This window comes from Pimephales promelas, chromosome 7, assembly GCF_988280905.1.
Source record: "Pimephales promelas chromosome 7, fPimPro1.hap1.1, whole genome shotgun sequence".
In the NCBI taxonomy this organism is placed as follows: domain Eukaryota; kingdom Metazoa; phylum Chordata; class Actinopteri; order Cypriniformes; family Leuciscidae; genus Pimephales; species Pimephales promelas.
In genome coordinates, this window is record NC_142775.1 from 40,868,623 (window position 1) to 40,894,640 (window position 26,018).

Below are 26,018 nucleotides of genomic sequence, written 5' to 3' on the forward strand. Positions count from 1 at the left end.
CTTTGGCAAAAACACCATAATATAAACTAGTGGACAAAAGTTCATAACAAATATGATTACAATAAAATTAAGTTTCTTCTGATCAACAAAGCTGCATTTATTTAATCAATATTAAATGAAAAATTCTGAAATATTACTCTAGTGTAAATCTGTTTTCTACGTGAATATATAGTAAAGTGTAATTTATTCCTATGATTTTTAGCATCATTACTCCAGTCTTCAGTGTCACATGACCCTTCAGAAATCACTCTAATATGAAGATCTGATGATCAACAAACATTTATGATTATTATCAGTGTTGAAAACTGTTGTGCTGCTTCAGGTGAAAAAAATAATAATTAGCATACTTAAGTCATAGCATGCAATATGAATGAATCAAACACGACTGTTCGTAATATCAAAATAGAGTGATTTATTTGAGCCTCTGAATGCGAGACATTGAGATACAGTTTTGTCCACGAAACAGAGTTAAACTTTATAGTTAGCAGATACACGTCAAAACATGATCTCGACGAGCCAAGATTACAGTCTGACACAGACAATAAGGGCTTCCGCTTCCGCTGAACCGAGGAAACCCGCGTCATGCAGAAACGCGATGATTTTGATGCATCTCCAATAAATTCCTCAAACTAGACTTGATTTTATTGAAATAATAAAAAAGAAACGTCCGTCTTACATTGTCAAACGCAGTAGGCTACGAAATTAAACCCGCAATGGCGGTTAAAAAAGGCGCCAATCACAGTTTTAAAAGTTAACAGCAGGACTCGCGTAACCGATCCCCAGTCCCTGAGGGGATAATGACGCGCGTGACCGCTCAAACACACAGAGATCATCCTGACAAACAATCATGTTTCTGCTGCATCATGTGTCCAAATCAGACGACATGCGAGATAAATTGATCGTCTAGGGTTTATTTAGATAAACGGTTGACATTTTTGCCGCTCATGTCATAAGAAAAAGCGTCTTTTACCTTCTCATCCATGTCGGTGTGAATCCGAGTTTGAATTTTGACGGTTGGTTTTGGTTGGTTTGTATTTCTGCAGTGATGCGAGTAGCCCCGCCCACGGTGAAACCTCATTGGTAAAAACATTTGTGATTGACACTTTACATGTTCAGGTTTTTATTCACTCAACTTTAATTTTTTGACTTTATTTCTTTATTTTTATTATGTTCTGTTAATCCTATCGTGTATTTGTAATTCCTTAGTATAGATCGTACATCAAATCATTCAAAATCAATCAAAACACCTTTGTTTCATGTAAACTAGGATTTTGAACCAATGATATTTCACGGTGGGCGGAGCTTCCCAGCACAACACCACAGAAAAGAAACCAATCAACAATAAAAAAAAGACAATTTTTTTATTACTTGTTTTATCACATCGCACCCGATTCGGACACAACGTTGATGCATACAAGCATGAAGACCTACACTAACACAAAAACACGTCCCAGAATGCACTTCACCACCTTACGATAACGATTTTGAGGCACGTATCCTGATAACATGCATCACAATCATATGATAACGCGTTTGCTGCCGATCCAGCAGGCATGACGTCAACAAAATCAGAAAAAAACTAAAAGTATGAAAGATTGATTACTTTATAAACATATAAACACAGTTTATAAAATCTGTGGTCTCATTTACATCTTTACAATCATTAAATGTACATCCAGCGGGGAAATTATACACCTGTATATTTAATATCTGAGAATCAAACATATTCATATAATATTTTCCCAAGTACTTGGCGTCTTCATTCACCTCGGTATTACAAGTTAAAGTTGGAAAACAATCAGATTCTTTTACACGTGAAGCCTCGTCTTGAATTAAAGGTTGTTAAAAATCTGTTTTCCGCAGTAAAAAAGCCCATCGAACATCAGCGGCGCTCAGCGATACTGATGCGTGACAAAGACATGCGATGAAACCTCTCACAAAACACGTCTCCAGCTCTTCCACGTCGATCGACAGCACCAGCTGTTCGCTGACCGTCTCTAGTGGACGTTTCCCATCCAATTTGGTTTTCAACAATCAGATTCTGTTCCCGGATCTCAATCGACCGGCTCCACGGAAGAAACGAGTTCAGACGCGCTGAAGGCTTTAGCTGCACAATCCTGCTTCCGGGATCCAGCAAACGCTATTTCCGTAAATCAAGAACACAGACCTGGAAAAACAAGATGGGGTTTACACAGGGTTAATATCAGTAACGAACACTTAAAACTATTATAAACATTGGGTTAATATCAGTAATTAACACTACAACTATTAAAACATTTAATGTTCTGCTTATTGAAATATAGCTGAATCAGAAGTTAAACTACATTAAAATTGGAAATATAACTGTTGAACTAAAATTATTAACTGAAAATTAATAAAACTGAATTAAAACTAAATGTGATATAAAAAGAACTTAAATAAATCTAAATAACCTAAAATAAATGAAAAAATAAAATTAAAGAAAGTTAGAAATGTTGCCTTTGCAAATAACCGAAATAAGTTGAAGCACTGAAATTACAAACTGGAAATTATATAAAAATATATAAAAATAAAAAAAACTAATACTAAATTAAAAGAAACTAAATGTGAAATAAAAATAAATTAAACCTAAATATCCTAAAATTATCCCAAATTTAATAAAAAAAAAACAAACTAAATTAAAACAAATAACAAAAATAAAGGCCAATGACTCATGCCCTTGAATTGGATCTACAGCCAAAAGTGACTGACTACAAAGAAAAGAGACACGTGACTGAATTTGTTTCTCACGATATTAAAAAACTTTGAATTCGTTATAGATTGTTTAATTAGATGTTTTGAGAAGGCGAACGTACCGATCCATCGGACCCGCTCGCTCCGACTTTATCTCCCAGACTGTTCCAGCAAACCTCGAATATTCCTCCGGTTCCCCTGTAGCTGTTCACCAGCGCACCGCTCTGAAGAGACACGTTCATCATCATCATCATCATCTTCATCACCATGGGTTATAATAAAGTATTGGCGAAAGTTACTTTGTAAGTAATGTATTACAATATTCTGTTACTCCCCTAAAAAGTAACTAATTGCGTTACTTAATTCACCAATAAAAACAAAAAATCTATAGTAATTTTTGCTCATGCTTTAAGTGAATCATTAAAGTGAGATTAAATGCATAAAAATGTATATTTTATTTGACATATTTAGTTATTGGAGGTTTGCAGAGTATTCAGATTCTGGATTTCACTGATTTCATTCATTTTGAGGATTACTGAATCTTTTTTGTGCAAGTGAGATGAGTAAATGCTCACATTTAGTCTAGAACTACAATACACACACACGTTACATTACTAGTTACTTGAAAAAGTAATCCGATTACGTTAAAGAAAATTGATAATATAAAATTTAAAAGCTTTTTAATGCCATTTAAGGCCTTAATTTTCTCAAAAATCCATTGAATGCCCTTTAATGCCCTGCGGCGGCGCTGTGGCACTGACCAGCGTGTCCCAGATGTGAACGCATTTGTCGAAGGATCCGCTGGCCAGGAACTTTCCGTCGGGACTGAAGGCCACGCTGTACACCGGCTCCTGGTGTTTGGTGAGTGTGTGGATGCATTCGCCTCGATCCACATCCCATAACCGCACCGTCGAGTCGAAAGAGGCACTGAGGAACACACACACACACGTTTGTTTGGACCAGGGGTTTTTAAATATGATCATCCTCGTGTGAGGCATCTACAGTTTCTTATGGAAGCTTGTTTACACCACACAATAAAAACATGTTAAAAGATAATTGCAACTTTCTATCTTGCAATTGCAGATTCATTTTTTTTTAAAGTAACAAAAGCTACTTTTTATTTCACAATTCTGACATTTTTTCTTCAGAATTGTGTTATAAAGTCCAATTCTGTGGAAAACTACTTTTATTCTCAGAATTGCAAGTTTATATCACGCCATTCTGAAAAAAAAAAAAAAATACCATAAGAATTGTGAAATAAAAAGTCGCTTTAGTTACTTTTTTTTTTTATAATCTGGCAGAAACAATCGGCCATAGTTTCTTGTATAAAACAACCAATTTATACTCTAAAAAAACGTTACATTTATTTGAATCTAATTTATATTTATTGACTTGTTTATTTATTTTAATCTAATTTAATATAATTCAACAAAAATATTTCATTTTTATTGATTGGCTATTTAGTTTAATACACATATCATCTATTTTTATTCATGGTAAGATCTATTTACTTTAATTTATTTGAATAATATTTACACTTATTTTAATCTAATTTACTATATTTCTTCAAATTTTTATCTATTGTAATCCACAATGTATTTACTTTAATCTAATTTATTGGGGGGGGGGATTACATTTCTTTTAATATATTTTAATCATTTTCAATTTATTTGAAAATTTTTTAATTTTTTAATACATATAATACAATTGTGTGTTTATTTTTTATTTTGATCTCATTTATTTGAATCATTTTTTACATTTATTTAAATCTTATTTAATATATTTAAAACATTTTTTATTTATTGTAATCCAATATTCAATTCAATATTTTAGTTTATTTAAACATAATTTATTCAAATACTTTTTACATTTATTTGATTATATTTACTATTTAATTTACATAAATATAATTGTATCTAATCTAATTGATTACAAACAGTATAAGTGAATGTTTTGTTTATTTATTATTTTAATCATGTATTTATTTCTTACACTTTTCCTAACTTCTACGACACACTCATATCACTATGAATGGGAGGAAGTGCAACGCGCAATTTGGCGGTATAAGCCCCGCCTTCTAAATAAAAGAGCCAATCACTGATTGATGATGTCATTACGTCGCTGCAGCTCCGTTAGAAGCTCCTGTTGCTATAGAACGCCATGGTTTCTGAGACGCGCACTGAAATATTAGCTTTTTTTAATGCTATTACCTGGCTAGCAGGAGGCTAACGTTGGGACTGCTGCTCGCGGGGCTCCATTTGATGGTGTAGATCTCTTTACTGTGCGCTTGAAGGTTGTGAACACATGAATCATGCTTCATGCTCCAGATCTGCCGCGAGAGAAACGTGTCAGTACAGTCTAAATTTGATCATATTTAATATTTCATCATAACTAATAAAAAAGGTATATTCTACCTAATCAGAGTTGGTAGATAAAACTAAATATTTAACCCTCATCCTTCCCTCGGGTCATTCTGATCCGGAATTTTTTTTATTTTTTTTATTAAAAAATATTGAGTGTTCATAGGACTTTTTTCGCACTTGAAGCATGAACACACACAAAAAATGGATCCTAATCGGGTCAATTTGATCCCCATAGTATGAATGGAATGCTTCAGTACACGTAGAAAAACCTAAAAATGTTAAAACTTTACCAAAAAATATTTTATAGTGTCTACATGTGTATCTGAATGCACACTGAAGGCCATCCAGTGGCAAAGAGTCATGTGATATCATGTAATATTACTATTTTTCCACAAGAGGTCGACAAAGACTAAAGATGCATGAATTGAGAAATGTGCTTAAATTGCACTATTATTTATTATTTATTGATTAAATCTAGTAATTTGAAGGTAAATATTATGGGAAATAAAATAAAAAAAAAATATCAAAATGAAATAAACTAGTATAATAATAATAATATATATATATATATATATATATATATATAATTATTTATAATAATTAAATAATAATTAAATTAAATTAAAAAATAATTAAATAATTAAAAAAATTATAATTGTAGGCCTGCGGGTCATTTGACCCTCGAGGGAAGGATTTGTTACAAAACGTGAGGGAATATTAGCAGAAAACGCCAAATAATTCCCACCTTTAGCGTCATGTCATCCGAACACGAAGCCAGCAACATTCCCGACGGATCCCATTTAATGGCGTTCACTTCGTTCTGAAAGCAAACAAACACTGAGTTCACCTAGTATGTTACGCTCAAGGATAGTTAAACTCGGAAACACTTTACAGAAAGATCATTAATGTATTTACGAACATGAACTAACAATGAGCGATACATTTGTTACAGTATTTATTAATATTTGTTAATGTTAGTTAATAAAAATACAGCTGTTCATTGTGTGTTCATGTTAGTTCACGGTGCATTAACTAATGTTAACAACACAACCTTTGATTTTAATGACGTATTATTAAATTATTAAAAACTAAGATTCAACTAAACTCAATTCACATTTATTTGTGTAGCTTCTTTCACAATACACTTCATTTCAAAGCATCTTAACAGAAAATGCCTTAGTCCATGTGATCATGATCTGTAATCAGAGGAAACGGTCTAAGTTCTGCATTTCAGAAATGTAAAAGATAGCTGTAGAAGTTCAACTACATTAAAATTGGAAATGTAACTGAAATAGTTGAACTAAAATTATTAACTGAAAATTAATAAAACTGAATAAAAACTAAATGTTATATAAAAACGAATTAAATCTAAATAACCTAAAATAAATGAAAAATAAAATTAAAGAAAGTTAGAAATGTTGCCTTTGCAAATAATCGAAATAAGTTGAAGCGCTGAAATTACAAACTGGAAATTCTATAAAAATATTTAAAAAATAAAAACTAATACTAAATTAAAAGAAACTAAATGTGAAATAAACCTAAATATCCTAAAATTATCCCAAAATTAATTAAAAAACAAAAACAAACTAAAATTAAAACAAATAACAAAAATAAAGGCCAATGACTCATGTTATGCCCTTGAATTGGATCTACAGCCAAAGAAAAGAGACACGTCACTGATTTTGTTTCTCAAATATAAAAAAAAACTGTTGAATTTGTTATAGATTATGTTTAATTAGATGTTTGAGAAGGCGAACATCTCGCCTGCTCACCGTGTGTCCTTGAAAGGTCTTGAGTGGACGCTCGCTCCCGAGTCGACACACGTGTATGCACATGTCCGTACTGCACGAGGCGAACGTGGTGTTATTCTGCCAGTCCACGTCCAGCGCCGGCGCTGCGGGAAACACCAAAGATGCTTTATTATATTATGTGTTTTATCACACAGTCGGCTTTTGAATTACTGAGTGTTTAATTGTCTTTAACAATGCTTGAAATGTATATTAGTTAGGCTAGTTGTTTTTCTATGGTATTTTTAAACCACAGTTGTGTGTTCTTTAGCTTGTTGATTTTTGTTCATGATATTCTGCAAAAATTAAATGTTTTGCAATAAGACTAAATGTGAATATCTACGTTTTTTTTATTACCTTATTGGAAACGATGTTAGGAATTGATAAGCAGAATCGAAATCGGAATCATTAAAATACAACGCATGACATCTTTGATATCTGACCTATACGCAGAGGTCGTGAACTCACCAGAATGAAAGGGGAACTGCTGTTTGGCTTCGCCTGTGTGTGCGTCCCAAATGATTGTCGTCTGCAGAACGAGAACAATTGAACAACTGATTACAGTTCAGTATCATATTAGATCCATCAGACTTTTAGTCTGATATAGTGCAAATATGGAGCTGAGTTTTATTTAGAGGCTCATATAATCTAATATTTATTTATTTTATTCCTTTAAAAAAAAAACTTATTAATTCGAATCATTTTTACACTTTTGAATCATTTTTACACATTTTAATCAAATGTAATATATTTAATATAATTTTAATTTTATTAAAATGTATAATTTTTAGATATTTTTTTTTACTAATTTTAATCTATTTTAATAATTTAAAATGTACTTTTGTGTTTTGGTTTATATTCATTTTAATAAAATTTATTAGCATAATGTTTACACTTTTTTAATTTAATTTATTATATAATATATTTATTTTAAAAACTTTTATTTATTGTAATCTAATATTTATTTATTTTATTCCTTTAAAAAAAACGTATTCATTTGAATCATTTTTACACTTATTTTAATCAAATGTAATATATTTAATATAATTTTAATTTTATTAAAATGTATAATTTTTTAGATATTTTTTTTACTAATTTTAATCTATTTCAATAATTTAAAATGTATTTTTGTGTTTTGGTTTATATTCATTTTAATAAAATTTATTAGCATAATGTTTACACTTTTTTAATTTAATTTATTATATAATGTATTTCTTTTAAAAACTTTTATGTATTGTAATCTAATATTTATTTTATTATAGTTAGTTATTTAATCTAATATTTTATGTTTCTTCATTTTGTTTTTTGTTTTTTTACTATTTTAATCTAATTCAATATTTGTATTCATTGTCATCTCTATTAAATTTTTGTTCATTTTAATCTAATTTATTGAAATAATTTTTACATTTATTTTATTATAATTTCTTACTTAATTTATTTTAATCTAATTTAAAACATAATTATTTTTGGTTTACTTTTTCCAACTAGTATAGTAGATACTTACATAAAATGCATATAAATATTGATATCTGCCAATAACATATCTTAGTAAGATAATATTTAAATGCTTATGTTTTATGATCAAATCTCTGTAGTTTTAAAACAATGCAATGCAATTATGATGCATTGCAATTAGGATTATGATTATGAATTATGACGAACAAATAAACCTTCCTCAAAATCCTGATCATATCTAATACTTTTCTGAAGTTGAAATATTACTAACGATATCAAAGTTATTCTTGCATTTACTTAATAAAAATCAGTTCAGATGTACAGACACGTGAAGTAAGTCGTCTGTACAGTTAAAAGAGATTTTACCTGATAAACAGTTCAGTCACACACACAGAAGATGGAGAGATCGTGTTTCAGGATTAATGCATTGTGTAGCTCAATCAATATGGCTGGGTTTGATTCCCAGACTGATAGCATAAACTATTCACATAGACACTGAATGCAATGTAAGCTGCCAAATGCATAAAATACACACAGAGACTCACCTTGTCGACTCCAGCGCTCAGAATGCTGTTGCCTTTCTTGTTCCACTTCAGTGCAAATATGGGTCCTTTGTGTTGGCCAAGTGTGCTGCTCAGATTACCTGTAAAACATCAGATTACATCAGTCTCTCTCTCGTGAGGTTCATCAGCTCCCAGTGTTAGCACACCTACCGTCTTTTGTCCAAATTCTTGCAAATCCGTCATAAGATCCAGTCGCCAAGAGAGTGCCTTCGCTCTACAGACACACACACACACAGAAAATAATCAACTGTAATGAAACATTCACCATCATATCCACGCTCTAAAATTCATTTGCCAAATGAGAGTAAAAATGTACTTAAATAAATGATTTACAATACAATACAATAGTTTAAAACTCAATGCAAATGTCTATATAAACGCACATTTAATAATATAATAATTCAAATTAGATTCATTATTTCAGTAACTCAACTTAAAAGGTGAAACTAATATATTATATAGACTCATTACATGCAAAGTGAGATATTTCAATCCTTTATTTGTTACAGATATAAAAAGCTTTTCACAATATTCTAATTCTGAATTTGGGGTTTTCATATCTGTAATCCATAATCATCACAATTTTAACAAATAAAGGCTTGAAATATCTCACTCTGCATGTAATGAGTCTATATAATATATTAGTTTCACCTTTAAGTTGAATTACTGAAATAAATGAACTTTTGCACAATATTCATATTCTTCGAGTTTGACCTGTATATAATAATATGGATTGTATAATATATATAAATTTAAGTCCACAAATCAGCAACAGTGAGTCCGAAATTTTTGCATAAACAAGTTCGGATCGGATTCGATTTTCTGCGTCCTTCGCATCCGAGATCTTTTTTCCAGCTATAAACTATAAATCATATTTAAATGTTATTTTAATTATTCTTGTTCATCCTTCAAAGATCATCCCCTCTTATAAAACTAAAAGTTTCAAGATGTAGGAAAACTCACACTTATTTAAAAAAAAAAATAAATAAATAAAATTATAATTGTAAACCGTAGGACGCTTATTGCCCATTTTTACTCCCTAACATATATTTTTTCACTAGTTTTGCTTTTTAATAGCCAAGGCGAGACGCATAATTTTTTTTTTCACTGGTCAATTTTAAGATTTTTGGATATTTGTCTTCAATAACATGTCTTCTTTCAGACTTGTGTTGAAAAAAAGTCAGAAATACACATTTAGGTCTTTATTTTACTGTTTGCGTCTGTAGATTTATCATAAATTCTTCAAAAATTGTCGTTATAAATCACAAACACCCTTAAAAAGCTCTCTTTCTCCTGTACAACGCTGTCAAATCCAAATATGGTCATTTCCTTTTTATCAGCAACCAATCACGGGGGATTTAACTCTAAATGCGCGATCTCATTGGCTGATGCTATATCTTTAAAGCCAGTTTTCTCTCATTCTCCAAGTCCGAAATCTCCACTTCAGTAGCACCTATATACACCAAACTTTCCAGTTTTGTACCCAGTTATATTATGAAGACATTTACAGAGGGATTTGTAAGTAAATTATTCCTAGCCTGATTTATATAACATTTTATTCCAAAAAACATGGCGAAAATCTTTTTTTTTTTAAGGCTACTGACAGTATATTCTGATTTACAGGGTAACAAAAGTAGATATCCACAAATCCCTCTGTATTTTTTCTCTCATCTAATATGTGAACACAATGAAAAAATAATTTTGAACCTGGCTTTATCCAATACTCAGATTTCGTTTTTTAAAATATATGCAAATTAGTGCATATTTAAGTAGATAATGCCTCATTTGCATATTTAAACATTAGATTACACAAAACTTGTAATACATTTTTTTCTCAGCTTAATGTAGGTAATCAACTGGGAAAGTTTCATGTTGATATCTGCTAGTTAAAAAAATTACCCTATTCACCCGTAGTGTCTCGCCTTAATAATTAGAAATTCCGAATGATAAAGTTAATTTGATCTACACCTCACATTGAGCTCAGCGCTTTATTGTCAGCCACACGGTGTTAGAAAGTGCCGCCCTCAAATGTTAGTCAGATAATCCCAGTCAATTTAGAGATATCATTTCTGGTGACCCCTGTCTGACACACTCACGTTCCAGTCTAGCGAGGTGACGTCCTTGTTGCTGGGAACGTCTTGTCCTCCTTCTCGGATGCAGTGTCGCAGGACCAGCTGAGCCGAGCCGCTGTTCTCATTCAGGCTCCATATGCGCGCCGTCGAGTCGCCAGAGCTGCCGAAACACAAGCAAACTTATCAGTTCTTGTGTTCCCTGGGAAATCAAACCTATGACCTGATGTATGTACTGATCTGTCCACATAAAACACATTTAATAATATATATATTTTTTTAAAGGCCGTTAAAATCCCTATTTTCGTTTTTGAACCTTGTGTTGGATGATCTGATCGATTTTCGAAAGTAAAGTGACAGCGCTAGCGCTCTACTCTACAGGAAAGCATATTATCCGCTCTCAGAAACCTTGAGCCCCTTTGAGGTCAGAGATATCAGGCTTAAATATTGAACAACTTGTTTAGATTTTAGATTTAGCTTGGATTTTCTCACAGTTTTAGAATAAAACATGTTTTTGAAAATATTTCATATAAAAATTAAATATAGTACTACTTATAAGTAAATGCACTGGGTGGCGCTGTGGAGCGTGTTAAGTTGACTGTACTGGTGAATCTAAAAAAATTAGAATATGGTGCAAAAGTTCATTTATTTCAGTAATTCAACTTAAAAGGTGAAACTAATATAATATATAGACTCATTACATGCAAAGTGAGATATTTCAAGCCTGATGATTATGGCTTATAGATATAAAAACCTTTTCACAATATTCTAATTTTGAATTTGTGGTTTTCATAATCTGTAAACCATAATCATCACAATTATAAATATCTCACTTTGCATGTAATGAGTCTATATAATATATTAGTTCATATTTAATTATTAACATGTCTAAATGTGGGAAATCAATTTAAGACACCAATAGAGGTCAGAGGTCAGCTCACCCTGAGGCCAAGAGGTCAGTGACGGGGTTCCAGGCACAGATGAAGACCTCGGACTCGTGACCCCGCAGAACCGTGGCTTTACTGGCAGGAATCTGGACCTCGTCTTGAACATCCATGGCCTCCGCATGGTGATCTGACCGAGAGCAACACACACACACACACACACACACGTTCTTGTACAATAGTGTCGATCCAGGCAGATTAATAACATTGTAGAATATTAAATGAGATGACTCACTGAGGTTGTGTGTGCCGTTCTCCTCCCCGTTGAGGGCGGTCTCTCCGTTCTTCATGGCGTGCGACTGAACACAGTTGCTGGAGTCCATGGTTTGCTGTTGTTGCGAGAGTTTGTCTCTGATGGCCTGTTTCCTGGTGTGAACCACGTCTGGCATCACGGCGTCGATGAGCGACAGACACTCGATCGGCCGGCCGTCGAACACAGTGCCATCCTGAGAGATTCACACACAACTTTATAATCACACACACCCAATCTGGAGGCTGTGTTGTTTTTGGCCGCCCTTTTAGTTTTAGTCTTTTGGACGAAAATACTTTTTAGTCACTTATAAACTTAATAGTTTTAGTCGACGAAAACACCAAAAGGTTTTAGTCAAGTTTAATCAATTTTAGTAAAAAAAAAAAAAAAGTAGTCTTTAAGAAATTAATTTAGTTTAAAAAGTAGTGGAAATGGGCTTAGGTTTGACAGATTTAGCAAGTGTTGCAATTCATAAAACAAGCTAACCTTACGACCTTTGCATAATAAACTAGACTTTCTCATTGATGGAGATGCAGTGCTGCCATTGCCAAGCTGTACTTCATTGTCACATTGGGCAGAAACCTTTTATCCCCATATTTCAAGTTATAGTTTTACCCCTGAATATTAAAAGCCATTTTCACCAGTTATCACAGTAATAAAGGAATGGTTTAAAGTTTAAACAGCAAAAACGTTGAGCTACTAGAACCAGATAAAGTGGTAACAGTGGAATCACTGTTTTACTCCAAAAAAAAAAAAAAGCCAAGAATAAAAACATTCTTACTTTGGCAATTGTGGCTTTATTTGAGAAATTGCTAAAGTGCAATGAACAACGTAGTGTGCAACAATAAGATGTAAACACAAACATTATGTATACAACCCAGTCTATCTTTAACTTGTGCAAACTGCAAAGTTGCAAACATTCTGAAACAAAATAATAAAATAAATATCTAATACTGAGGTGCATTGACCAAAGAATGCATACTTGAATATAAAGTATGAAACAAACATGACACTTGGAGTGTGTTGAACATAAGACAATCCCTGAATAAACACTGTATTTGGTCTTGGTTAGTTGGGTATTTTAGCCATGTTTTAAGATTGTTTCTGATGAAATAGAACGGTTAAGACTGAAATTTGGACAAATGCTGTTGTCACGAGAATTTTAGGTTTGTGTGTTAGCACCCACACAATCATTCATAAAACGCATTAAACATTCGTTTACAAAGACGTCAAACTCACCGAGTGGTCAGGGATGTTCACACAAACATCGCGGCAAAATATGCTTTCCAACAGGTTTTATCCTAGTTTTTGTCCGACTGTATTGACTTGACTTGGTACAAAAACTACCATTAAACCCTGTGTTGTTGTTGTGTGGGATCTGGCGGCCGGTGCTGGGCGCACGCGATAGGAAACGGCAGCATTGCTGATACTTATTTTTAGCTCCATACAGACCGATTTCACGCAAAACAGCCATAAATTACATGCATTGTGAACGTCAGACTTATAATCATTTTCGTTCCGTCTCGTCAACGAAAACTCGAAAACGTCTCGTCATGTTTTAGTCACCTCAGAGCTATTTTTAGCTAGTCATCGTCGCGTTATCGTCATAAAAAATCATTTCGTTATAGTCATCACTGACTAAAACATCACTGTCTGGAGCTAATCTGAGAAATATCCTGAGAGAGAAAAGAGCAATCCTCTGGGAAGTACTTAAAGGGTTAGTTCACCCAAAAATGAAACTTCTGTCAGTATTTACTCACCCTCATGTTGTTCAACCCCGTAAGACCTTCGTTCATCTTCGCAACACAAATTAAGATATTTAAGATATTAAGATCACTCCTGCATACTAGTCCATAGGCTTCTTGAGGGAATGACTCTTGCTGTCCCCGAAAAGTCATTAAAGGTGCATTGCGCAACTTTTCATGTTAAAAATAGCCGTTTTCTAACCCATACATGCTTAAACAATCGCCTGATGGGCTGAATGAGCCCTTCTTTGATCACTGCGATCGCCTCTATAACCCTGTACAGTGAAATATATAAGAGGGATTCGGGCTCGAATCTGAGACTGGGCGTGACGTCATGCGCGTTCACGCTCGCCTGGCTGTGTCTGGCAGGTTCGTGGAGCTATTCGCCGCCGTTCTCCGTATCAGAGAAGACAACTCGAGCGACACAACTCTAGTCAGCTTTCCACAAAAGTAGACGATGGATTCAAAGGGGCTGTTTACACCTGGTCCCTTCATGTGTCTTCTGTGATCGGATAGCTATTCGATCGTGAAAAGACCAGGGTGTAAATGCCCTCCGAAACGCATTCGAGACGGATTTGAATTCGATCGCTCAAACCACTTGAGGACGTGGTCTGTGCCGTATTCCAGACGAAACTGGACAAGTGTAAATGCATCTGGTTGTTGAAACCAAGCTATATGTCATGATATTTTAGTCATATATGACGACGCGCATCACCTGAGCAGCTGAGCTGAGCCCCTTCATCAAGCGCCGCAATCTATCGCAAATCAAAGTGAATTAGTGAAAGTAAGTCGCAGACGCTTAACACTACCATCTTCATTAAAAGTAAAGAAATGAAATGATCTTACCAGTTCTGTTGCCGATCTCTCTTATTGCTGTCTTTGCTGATTTTGAAATTAGCCGATGATTAATAAAATCCAGCTCATATCTGTTGCTTTCGGTGACGTGCACTTCATTAAATCTGTATATGGCGCGGAAAGAGACCGGCTTGTAGCTCATTACAAACCCCAACGCAAACTCCACGTGAGACAGAAAATAAAACTTCTGTCTGTCCAGTGCCAGGCGTCGGAATAAGACGAGAGTCAACATCGGGAAGCTTTCAACAAACGGAGAGATCTCCGGTCGTCTCTAGGGCTCAAACGGGTCATAGCCTATACAAAGTGATAACTGAACGTGTTTCCATAATAATTCAATCATAAGTGGATACAGTAAGCACAGGGAGATAGATGGAAACAAAAACCGAAGTTTTCTACTACCCCCGTTTCCCCCTCTCACACAAGTGTGTAATTTACTCGAATGCCTTTCCTTTCATATATTTTAAATGACTTGCAGATTTATTACTGTATTACCTCATTATGACTGTAACAAAAGATGTGTGCCGCACAGTGTGCGGCTGATGCTCCTTAGTTATGAACAGCTCGTGCAAACGTGTGTATGTGTGTGTGTGTTCCTCCATGAATGCGCACAGCTCTGGTTGCAGTTTCGCTTGTCGCCAGAGGGGGCGTAGTTCTGCAAAAACTCAGAGACTTGCGTTTAGCTCCTTTAAAGACATCGTTAAAATAGTCCAAGTGACTACAGGGGCTCAATCTTAACTTTATCAAACGACGAGAACACTTTTGTGCGCAAAAAAACAACAAAAATAAGGACTTTATTTCAACTATTGGTTTATTTCTCCATCTGCGCGAGTCAGGTTACTAGTTTAATAGCGTAAGCTTCTGTTATTGTACGTCACACGCATCACACACATGACCAGCGTCGGCCAATAGTGAGCCTACGTGTGACGTAGCTCTACGCAATCACACTACGCTAACTGACTACAGGCCCATGGAGAAGGAAGTGAATAGTTGAAATAAAGTCGTTATTTTTGTTGTTTTTTTGCGCATAAAAGTGTTCTCGTCGTTTGATAAAGTTAAAATTGAGCCCCTGTAGTCACTTGGACTATTTTAACGATGTCTTTAATGAGTTTTCGATGCCAGCAAGAGTCATTCCCTCAAGAAGCCTATGGACTAGTAGATCTTAATATCTTAAATATCTTAATTTGTGTTGCGAAGATGAACGAAGGTCTTATGGGGTTGAACAACATGAGGGTGAGGAAATACTGACAGAATTTTCATTTTTGGGTCAACTAACCCTTTAAATCAAGTTTTGTCATCATTATAAAGATAGTTTTCAAGATATTATAGAGCTTGGTGGAACTAGTTACTAGAAAACACTGCCATCATTAAAGATTCACAAACAACATTACAATCTGGCCCCCGACTGAGCCTGGGTTCTCCCAAGGTTTTTTCTCCACCCAATCTGATGGAGTTTTGGTTCCTTGCCACTGTCGCCTTGCTTTTGGCTTGCTTAGTCGGGGTTACTTAATATTTATTATACCATGGTCTGGGTGAATACTCGATTCTGATTGGCTGCAGGGTGTCCGTTAAAAAGTGATAGAGGACACCTAGTAAAGTAGTTCTGGTGAAACTGCCTGTTTACCATTCGAAATGAATAAAAAAATGCGCTGCCTACAACAGCTGTGAGTAACCATAGAGCAAATTGTTAACGGATACTTTGACGTTTGACTGCTTGTTGCTATCAAAACAAACATCTAACGTTAGTTAGATATTACACAGCCTACTAATACAACAATGAGCGACTTCGTTATTTCTTTTAACATTTATGGGGAATATGACAACTTTGACGACTGGGATGCTGCTGAAGAAAGAAAAAATGTAAATAAAACAGAGTAACGTCACAAAGAAAATGACACTGCTGCTGCTCTGAATGAGACCCTGCGGGAGTTTTACGCAGCAGTCCAGACAACCAAGCAGGAGGAGAGTACAGCGTTTCAAGCCTAAGAAGCCTATTTGATTAATTGTTTTATGTTTAATTAAAAAAAAAATAATAACCATGCCTACATTTGTGTTTCATGAAAAAAAAAAATGCATTTTTGAACCTGAAGGGCTCTACAAGCTGAGCGGACTATAAATATCTCCGGTTGCTAAATAAACCAGGCGAGTTATTATTTGTAAAAACTTGATTTAGCCTAATTAAAATATAAACTAGCAGCTAATGTTTTTAAAAAAAAGTGACCATGGTATAAGCGGGTTAATGCCCTTCGAGGTGTCCATTGTCAGGTTTTAATGGACTTCCTCCGCTGCGCGTCGGCCGGTTCACGCCTCGCCGTCGTCCATTAAAACCTGACAATGGACACCTCGTCGGGCATTAACCCTTACTTATACCATGGTCTGGGTGAATACTCGATTCTGATTGGCTGCAGGGTGTCCGTTAAAAAGTGATAGAGGACACCTAGTAAAGTAGTTCTGGTGAAACTGCCTGTTTACCATTCGAAATTAATAAATAAATGCGCTGCCTACAACGGCTGTGAGTAACCATAGCAACAGGCAGTCACATGCTCTATCATCTAACGTTAGATATTATAGCCTAATACAACAATGAGTGACTTCGTGCTATTTCTTTTAACATTTATGGAGAATATGGCAACTTTGACGACTGGTATGCTGCTTAAGAAAGAAAAAATGTAAATAAAACGGAGAAAATTACACCGCTGCTGCTCTGCTCCATTGAACGCTATTGGTAACGACGTAACTTGCGACGATGGATAACGATGCTTTCGGGAAACGCACCCCTGAATGAGACCCTGCGGGAGTTTTACGCAGCTGTCCAGACAACCAAGGCAGGAGAAGGCTGAACGTTACAGCGTTTCAAGCCTAAGGAGCCTGAGGTAAATGACCTCTCTTTGATCTGATTAATTTATTGCCCATAACGTTAAGCGCAAATCGCTGGAGCTCAAAGCTAATTGTTTTTTTTTTGTTGTTTGATTAATTGTTTTATGTGTAATAAAAAAAACTATGCCTACCTACCTTTGTGTTTCATGAAAAAAAAAGCATTGTGAACCTGAAGGGATACGAGCTAAGCGGACTATAAATATCTCCGGTTGCTAAATAAACAGTCAGGCAAGGCAAGTTATTATTTGTAAAAACTAGATTTAGCCTAATTAAAATATAAACTAATGTTTTAAAAATGTTTTATTTGGCAAGTGACCATGGTATAAGCGGGTTAATGCCCTCCGAGGTGTCCATTGTCAGGTTTTAATGGACTTCGGCGGAGGCAACCGTCCTCCGCTGCGCGTCGGCCGGTTTACGCCTCGCCGTCGTCCATTAAAACCTGACAATGGACACCTCGTCGGGCATTAACCCTTACTTACTTAACAATATTATTGATCTGTGTTGTACTACTTTCATGTTATCACTGTGAAGCTGCTTTGATAGAATCTGTATTGTGAAAAGCGCTATATAAATAAATGTGACTTGACTTGACAATCACACACACCATCAGGGTGAAATTAACACGCGCCGAATGGTTGGTTCATGTGGACTGAGAGTGTGTTCAGACGTGTGTGTGTGTTATCCGGTGAGAAGACAGTAGTTAGATATCTGTACTTTCATATTGTTCATCCAAAGCATCACTGAAATATTACAATATTTTTGTTTATTTGATATACAAGTTAAGTTCTGTATTATTATTCTGTTATATAAAACCATCGCAAGTGTATTTCATTGCGGTTATTTTTTTTTTTATATATAAAAAAAAATATTTACGTGTTTATTTATTACTTTATATAGCGGTTCACTATGTGATACAGTGTTTCCCCTACCATTGTTTTAGGGGGGCGGCCCGCTTAAGAGAACTGTTAAGAGAAGAGTGTAGAGAACTGATGCGGATGTTCGTTTAATTGTTATTCAAGCAATGTATGTCTCGTGACCAACTCAACGAGTGTTGCCAACAGGGACGGTGTAGAGCGCCCTCTGGTGGACAAACTATACAACTCAAACACTCATGACATGGTTCAAGCGTGTTTCGTCCGTTTTTATTTATTTTTGAAATATTCATTTATCGGCCATTATAACTGCCGATACCGATAGTTTGGAAAATGCCTAATATCGGCCGATAATATCGGTCTGGCTCTAATATATAGTTATGATGTTTCACCTCATTGATGCTGATCTCGGCCTCCACGTACTGAAGGCCCTTCTGCAGGACTGAGATCAGGGCGGCCGGGGGAACCAGCGCCCCGTTGATGTTCGACTGGCTGATGTGAGACTCGATGCCGAACGTGAACGCCGAGTGAGAGAAACCTGCAGCACACACACACACACACTGGGTTACACCTTTATCTGCAATATACAACACACAGATCCATGCTGTCCACCTTTCTGGAGTGTAATTGTAGGTTTTGATGTCCTAAAGAATATATATTAGTGGTATAAGTACCATAAACCATCCCAAACCTGTTTCTGAAGGATCATGTGACACTGAATACTGGAGTAATAATGATGCTGATAAATTCACAGGAACAAATTACACTTTACTGTATATTCACATACAAAACAGCCATTTTAAATAGTACAAAAATTTCACAATTTTACTATATTTTCTGTATTTTTAATTAAATAAATGCAGCCTTGGTGAGCAGAAGAAACTTATTTTAAAAACATTAAACATTTTCTGGACCCAAACTTTTAAACGTCAGTGTGTGTCTTAAAGCCTGTCTGCACCGTTTTGTTTTGGCTGATCTTGTAATTTCGGGTGATTTATCATCAGTAAACACACACACACACACACACACGGTGTTGTTTACCTGATTCCTGCAGATATCTGTACACCAGAAAGTTGACTTCATCACTGGTAATGCTCATCTTCACTCGGCTCAGAGGAGGAGCGCCCCCTGCAGGACACACACAGCATTACATCATAATCACACACAATTCCCATTCATAAACCTGACAACTGCTTGGAAAACCAGTGGAGGTCTAAAATTACGCACACACAAACATAACACAAACATATAGATATATTATTTCAGCTAGGTGCCAATGCACCAACTCTCATTTTCTTTTAGTTTAACTTGATGCTAAAATAACAAAATTCAACCAACATTTAACACTCTGATGTTAGTCTTGAGATTACAGTTGAAAAAGTCTGATTCTTATTTATAATTGTTTTATTTCCATTTTTTTTTTATAAATTGTACACATTTGTGTACCTGTTTGGGTTGATATTTTATATTAATTTATTTTTGTTTCCAGGTGGGTAATTTGCAGAAGGTGCAATGCTTTTTTTGTAATGTTGTATTAAGAAGACAAAACTAAGGCCAAATGGGCTTTACTATTTAAGTTTGTATTCAAAGTTTTACATGTTATGGGCTACATGTAACAGGTTTTACAGTAACAACTGTATTGTTATATAATTGTTGGCAGTGGCACTTATAAACACCAAATGGGTAAAAATTGCAATAATTAGTTGTGGAGCCAAATGTTGCAGTTGGAATAAATACCTCTATTTTTTTTAAAGAAATAAAAGCCAAACACCTTATCATTTTCGTAATACATTATTTGTTTTGGTTGCTTAAAAACACACATAAACAAATTATCCGATTACTCGATTAATCGATCGATCAAGTGCTAGATTAATCGATTACAAAAAGAATCGATAGCTGCAGCCCTAATTGCACCCCATAAACACAATCATGCAAAGAAAAAAAGCAGTCAACCCCCCCTTTAAAATCAATATTATTTATTTGATGGAAAATTAATGAAATATTATTATAATGTAAATCATCTGTTTTCTATGTAAATATACAGTAAAGTGTAATTTATTCCTGTGATTTTCATCATCATTACTCCAGTCTTCAGTGTCACATGATCCTTCAGAAATCACTCTAATATGAAGATCTGATGATCAACAAACATTTATGATTATTATCAGTGTTGAAAACTGTTGTGCTGCTTCTGATTTTTTGTGGAAACAAACTATATTTATTTGAAATAGAATATTTTGCCACATTATGTCACTTTTAAATAAAAGTATTAATTTATTTTCTTTTTTTAAATCTTACTGACCCCATAGTACTTTACTGTACCGTTCAACCATGTTGCATGTTAAAGTGGTTTACATATTTAAATCAAAATTATAGACAAATTCAAACGAAACTAATCTGCATAAAACAAGCTACAATAATCATTATGAAAAATGTCTCTTTACAGTCCGAGTCTGTATGTCGTACGCCCAGATATAATTCACAAACTCATTAAAAACTACCTCCTGCATTTGTTATTGTTATGCATTATTTATATCACAAATATCATGAATATCACGCATCCATAAAAAAGGGTTAAAAAGCAGACAAGCCACAAAACATGCAAAGCATTTTGTCTGGTTTATAATAAGAACCAGACACACGTCAGCAGCGGCACTGAACGCGGATCCACAACAGAACCGGAACACAATACAATGAAGAACGCGACCGATAACGGATTTTGAAGGCCGATACCGATACAAATATTTGTTGGTTTTAAAATCCGATATTCCGATATATCGGCCGATATATTTTTTTTATTATTTCAGAAACGCGCAAATAAAACATTAACAGATTTCCCTAACATTAGTTGTTTGTAGTTATTTATGAGTTAACTAAAATAATATGATAATGCATTTTAAAAAGAAACTTGTTTCTTTTATTGTCCCAACAGAACAGACTGATGATAGTAGCATTAGCTAGCTTTGTGGTTAGCTAGTCTATGACGAGCCATAATTTAGCAATGGATTACGTCATACTGCGAACATACAGGCCGAGGAGAGATGATGCGTCTCATTGCTATAACTGTCACGCGCTATTAAAGAAATACTTCAGTCACATCGTCAAAAGTTAAAAGGACAGTCAGTCAACGACACTTTAACAACGTAACGTAACTATTACTAGCTAAACACTCTCGGCTTATTTAACAGCAAAACTGGACATGATAGTCAAATGTTGTCCTGCTTATTTGAGTTTAGAAAACTGATGGGGATGATCTTTTTAATTGTTATTCAAGCAATGTATGTCTCGTGACCAACTCAACGAGTGTCGCCAACAGGAACGGTGTAGAGCGCCCTCTGGTGGAAAAACTATACAACTCCAACACTCATGACATGGTTGAAGCGTGTTTCGTCCGTTTTTATTTTATTTTTGAAATATTAATTTATCGGCTATTATAACTGCCGATACCGATAGTTTGGAAAATGCCTAATATCGGCCGATAATATCGGCCTGCCGATATATCGGTCTGGCTCTAATACAATGCTGAATAAAGTCAGAGTTTTTGTTATTTTTGGACCAAAATGTGTTTTCGATTCTTCAAAACACTATAACTAACCCACTGATGTCACATGACTACTTTGAGTTTGATGATGTCTTTATTTCCTTTCTGGACGAGGACACACATGTTCAATGGAGGGACAGAAAGCTTTCGGACTAAATCTAAAATATCTTAAACTGCGTTCCGAAGATGAACGAGGTCTGACGGGCTTGGGACGACACACAGGGGGGTAATTAATGACATCATTCTCATTTTTGGGTGAACGAACCCTTTAAAGACCCACGAGGAGTTTACAGACGCCACAGTCGAAACTAGGCCAGACCACAACTCTCTCTCTCTCTCCTCAATCCTATTAACCATTAGCTCAGTCAGCTCGTGATGATTTACAACTCCACAGCTATTTATAACAGCACGAGCTGAAGCGTGGGAGTGTGTGTGTGTGTGTGTGTGTGATCCGCATATGAAGATCAGGCGTGGGAATCCAATGGGACGTAATAAATATAATGTGCCTTAAAACTATAGGCCTATCTTTCAAAACAACAGTGTCTTTCCCTCTAGCCAGACTTACATCGGACATAAAACGCAATCCCATAATGCACTGCAATGAGAGGTGGATGAATCCTGTGAAGCATGTTCAAATGTTTTTAAAATTATATATTATTATTGCATATTTCTGCCTAATTTGATTATGCTCTCAGCTTGGCTTAAAGATACATTTTCTCCCAAGAAGTTATATTTTGCAATTTGCATTTAAGTAAATTAATTTACACTAGAAAGTGCAATTTCAAAACAATGAAATATCTGAGATGAAATACATTTTTAAAATGTATCTTACAATACATTTTTGTGCAGCATGTTACTCTCTTTAACTGAAATAGTGTGATGTCTCTATATCGGCCATCAATAGTGGAATTATTCATTAAAACATCTGTATCGCTTGCACTTTATAGGGTACAGTGTGAGTAAAACCATGTAATACACCAGTTTTTGTATAGTGTAATTTGTATTAATGTTTCATAGAGCTGATAGCACACTTAAACAGAGACGTCTATTTGATGTGTGTTTACATCTGGAGAACGTATTTTTTTAGAGTGTTTTCTCATCTGCAGTTTCCTGTCAGATGTCAAATAGACGTCTAGAAGACGTCTTTAAGATGTAATGATTTAGAATGTACGATTTAAATGTCTATCAGATGTTGGTAAACATTAGATGCTTTCCAGATGAAGTGATCTTTAACAGACATCTTGCAGACGTACGTGTGCTATCTGGAGCACGACGTGATTTTAGAGATCACCAGACTAAACGAAATAGAGGTTCTGATAAAATATGAATTGATGTAGTTTATTTAAATCAGGTTGAGAGAATGATTCCATGACTCATGAAGACTTCACTTGTTTCATTTCATTAGCTGGTCTAATGTCTGACGTTTAAAACGTTTACCTTCTGCGCAAATATTTAGAAATGAGCTGTACTGTAGTACAGTAGGCAAACAAAATCAGATGCTGCCATGTGACAGATAACAAGTACTAAATAACAAATACTTTGCATTTAAGGACAAGACTCAAAAATGTGTCACGTGGTCACGTTTTGAGCGTATATAACGTAATATTTTAAGTATAACTAACTATCTATTAGTAACTAGTGAAGCTCGCCCCTCCCCCACCCGCTAATCCTGAAGCATGTGCCGCTTCCCTCAGCGTGTTTTAGGACAAAAACAACACGAAATGAGCTCTATTTAGTGTATATCACTCACTGAGGTGGTCGACAAACACAAAACATGGCGGAAATAAGACTTTAAATGCTTCGAAGTAGAGTAAAGTTCAAACGTGGTGCGTGTCGAGCAGATCTTCCGAGTTTTTTCCCCCAATCCACACAGTAAAAGTTCAAACGCTCATATTCTTACCGCCAAGATTCAAGTTCCCGCTTCTCTTTCACTTCCACTAGGAAAATATCCCCCAACTTCAGTGTGCAAACTGCGACTTTACACCCATCTTCTCCAGTTAGATTTCCCCTCAGCGGTTCGCGATCGTTGTATTCCTTTTAAACATCGACGTGGGACGATAATCGAGGGCTCGTGTGCCAAAGTTCACGTTTAAATGTTGATCGTGTGTGTGTTTTAGACAAGTTTCCTGTGTGTTTCAAATTCTCACAGAATGAGCGTCGGAAGAGAGACAGTAACGCACACACACTACAGCAGAGAGAGAGAGCGCGAGGCGGGCTGTGTTCGCACACACACACTGCGCCCTAACTAGACAGCGCCCTAACTAGACATTTACGCAGTAAATAAGGCATTTTTACAGAACATTGAATGAAATAAATGAAAAATTATGTTTTTATTTTAAACAGTACCTAAAGCATTTTCATATATACATTTATATATACATTTTCAATGTACTTTTCTATAAAAATATATACTGCCATTTTTTATGCAGAATTGTACACATAAATTATGGCATTTTTATACAGAATTGTATTTAAAAAAATGCTAAATTATATTTTATTATATTGGGCCCCTACTTTAATGTGCATCTGTGGGGTTTTTCACCTGTCTGATCACTCATTAAACTACCAAAACATGTGTGTGTGTGTATATATAAATATGTGTATGATCAATGCACCAATTACAAAGAGACAAAAAAAACAACATTTTATTCGTTCTCGTTATTGGCTTATTTTATACAGTCAATCAGTCATGAATTGATTTTGCAACAAATACTTTAGAAATAAATTAATGTCAGGTTGGTTCCCTGAGTGCTGTCTAGGTAGTGAGCTCACTAGCTATTGAGACACAGATAATAAGGGGGGAGGGGGAGTTTTGCACTTTGTGACCCACAATGGAAAAATAAGCAGTTGACCTTAAACCTGCTTATTCAACAGCAGACAATCAGAACACATTCATGATGAATAACACCGTCATCATCGGTGATTATGCCTCTCATATTTCAATAGGCTACAGGAGCATAACTAATAACATAAACAAATATTCCCAGAACATTGCAGAGGTTTTGTGTGAACATTATAAACACTGTATTCTAGTCAGGCGCTGCGCATGCAACACTTTCACAACCAGTCAGACCATATTTGATATTTAATATACAGTCATGTTTAATTAGCCTATGGTTGTGAATATGTGACACCACGTGACTGACTGAATCAATCCTGGTCATAAAACTCACTAAAAACGTGGGAAATATGTCTCTTTCTCGTGTCATGCCCGGTTAATTAGCACATATTTTACATTTTTATCATTTTTTTTGCTACAATAATTTCCCAAACGAGTGTTGACACGTGATCTGAAACAACAAAGAGACAAAAACATCTATATTCATTATAATATAATCACTTCCTAACGTGTTATTTTTTTTTTATTTTTTTATTGCAGAAAAGGTAACATACAAATAATAACAGAACATAAACAATCAAAACAAAACTAAATACATAAATAAAAAAGAAAGCATAGTTCACATTCAATTTTACTTCCTAACGTGTTTTTTTTTTTAGCGTTTGTCTGATAATAACTCTTCTGCAGTTGTTGTTATGATCGTGTGTTTTGTTTTGCGCCTGTAAGGTCACATTGATTCATGCTCTTTTCCTCCTGCACAGTCATTCGCGTTCGAAGTAAATAACATGACAGGCGTACATTAGTGTGTGTGTGTGTGTGTGTGTGTGTGTGTGTGTGTACACATTCCTGTGACCGCCGTAAACACTGGAGTATTCGCGCATAAACTAATTTAATAATGCGACATATTCCAAATGACAAATGACTACGATAATGCTTAAAGTGTGTAAAATAAACATAATTTATTTTAAAAATATATTTACTTTTCTTTCTGTTTTACTGTAGCACAAGAAGTGTTATTTTACATTAGGGTTTTGAGCAAATTTATTTGATCAAAAATACAGTACAAATTTAAATATTATTTACAACGTTATGTTTAATTGTTGATTGAAAGTGCACATTTTAGCCTTGTTGTGCTTCTCATTCAGTGTG

At 34.9% G+C, this 26,018-nt stretch overlaps 1 protein-coding gene across 1 annotated transcript; it reads right to left on the bottom strand.

Annotated features, from left to right (window-relative positions):
* Positions 1 to 1,988: 1,988 nt before the first annotated feature.
* Positions 1,989 to 24,274, bottom strand: tbl1x (transducin beta like 1 X-linked). The gene is made up of 15 exons (XM_039669999.2): positions 23,931 to 24,274; positions 19,531 to 19,617; positions 18,882 to 19,027; positions 12,129 to 12,339; positions 11,891 to 12,023; positions 10,977 to 11,112; positions 9,031 to 9,094; positions 8,863 to 8,960; positions 7,331 to 7,391; positions 6,848 to 6,969; positions 5,821 to 5,895; positions 4,923 to 5,041; positions 3,474 to 3,639; positions 2,835 to 2,936; positions 1,989 to 2,167 (listed from the first exon to the last, which is right to left on the bottom strand). Exons 2-15 carry the CDS (start codon positions 19,586 to 19,588, stop codon positions 2,141 to 2,143), a joined length of 1,518 nt encoding a protein of 505 aa, XP_039525933.2. The 5' UTR covers positions 19,589 to 19,617; positions 23,931 to 24,274; the 3' UTR covers positions 1,989 to 2,140.
* Between the last annotated feature and the right edge of the window lie 1,744 nt (positions 24,275 to 26,018).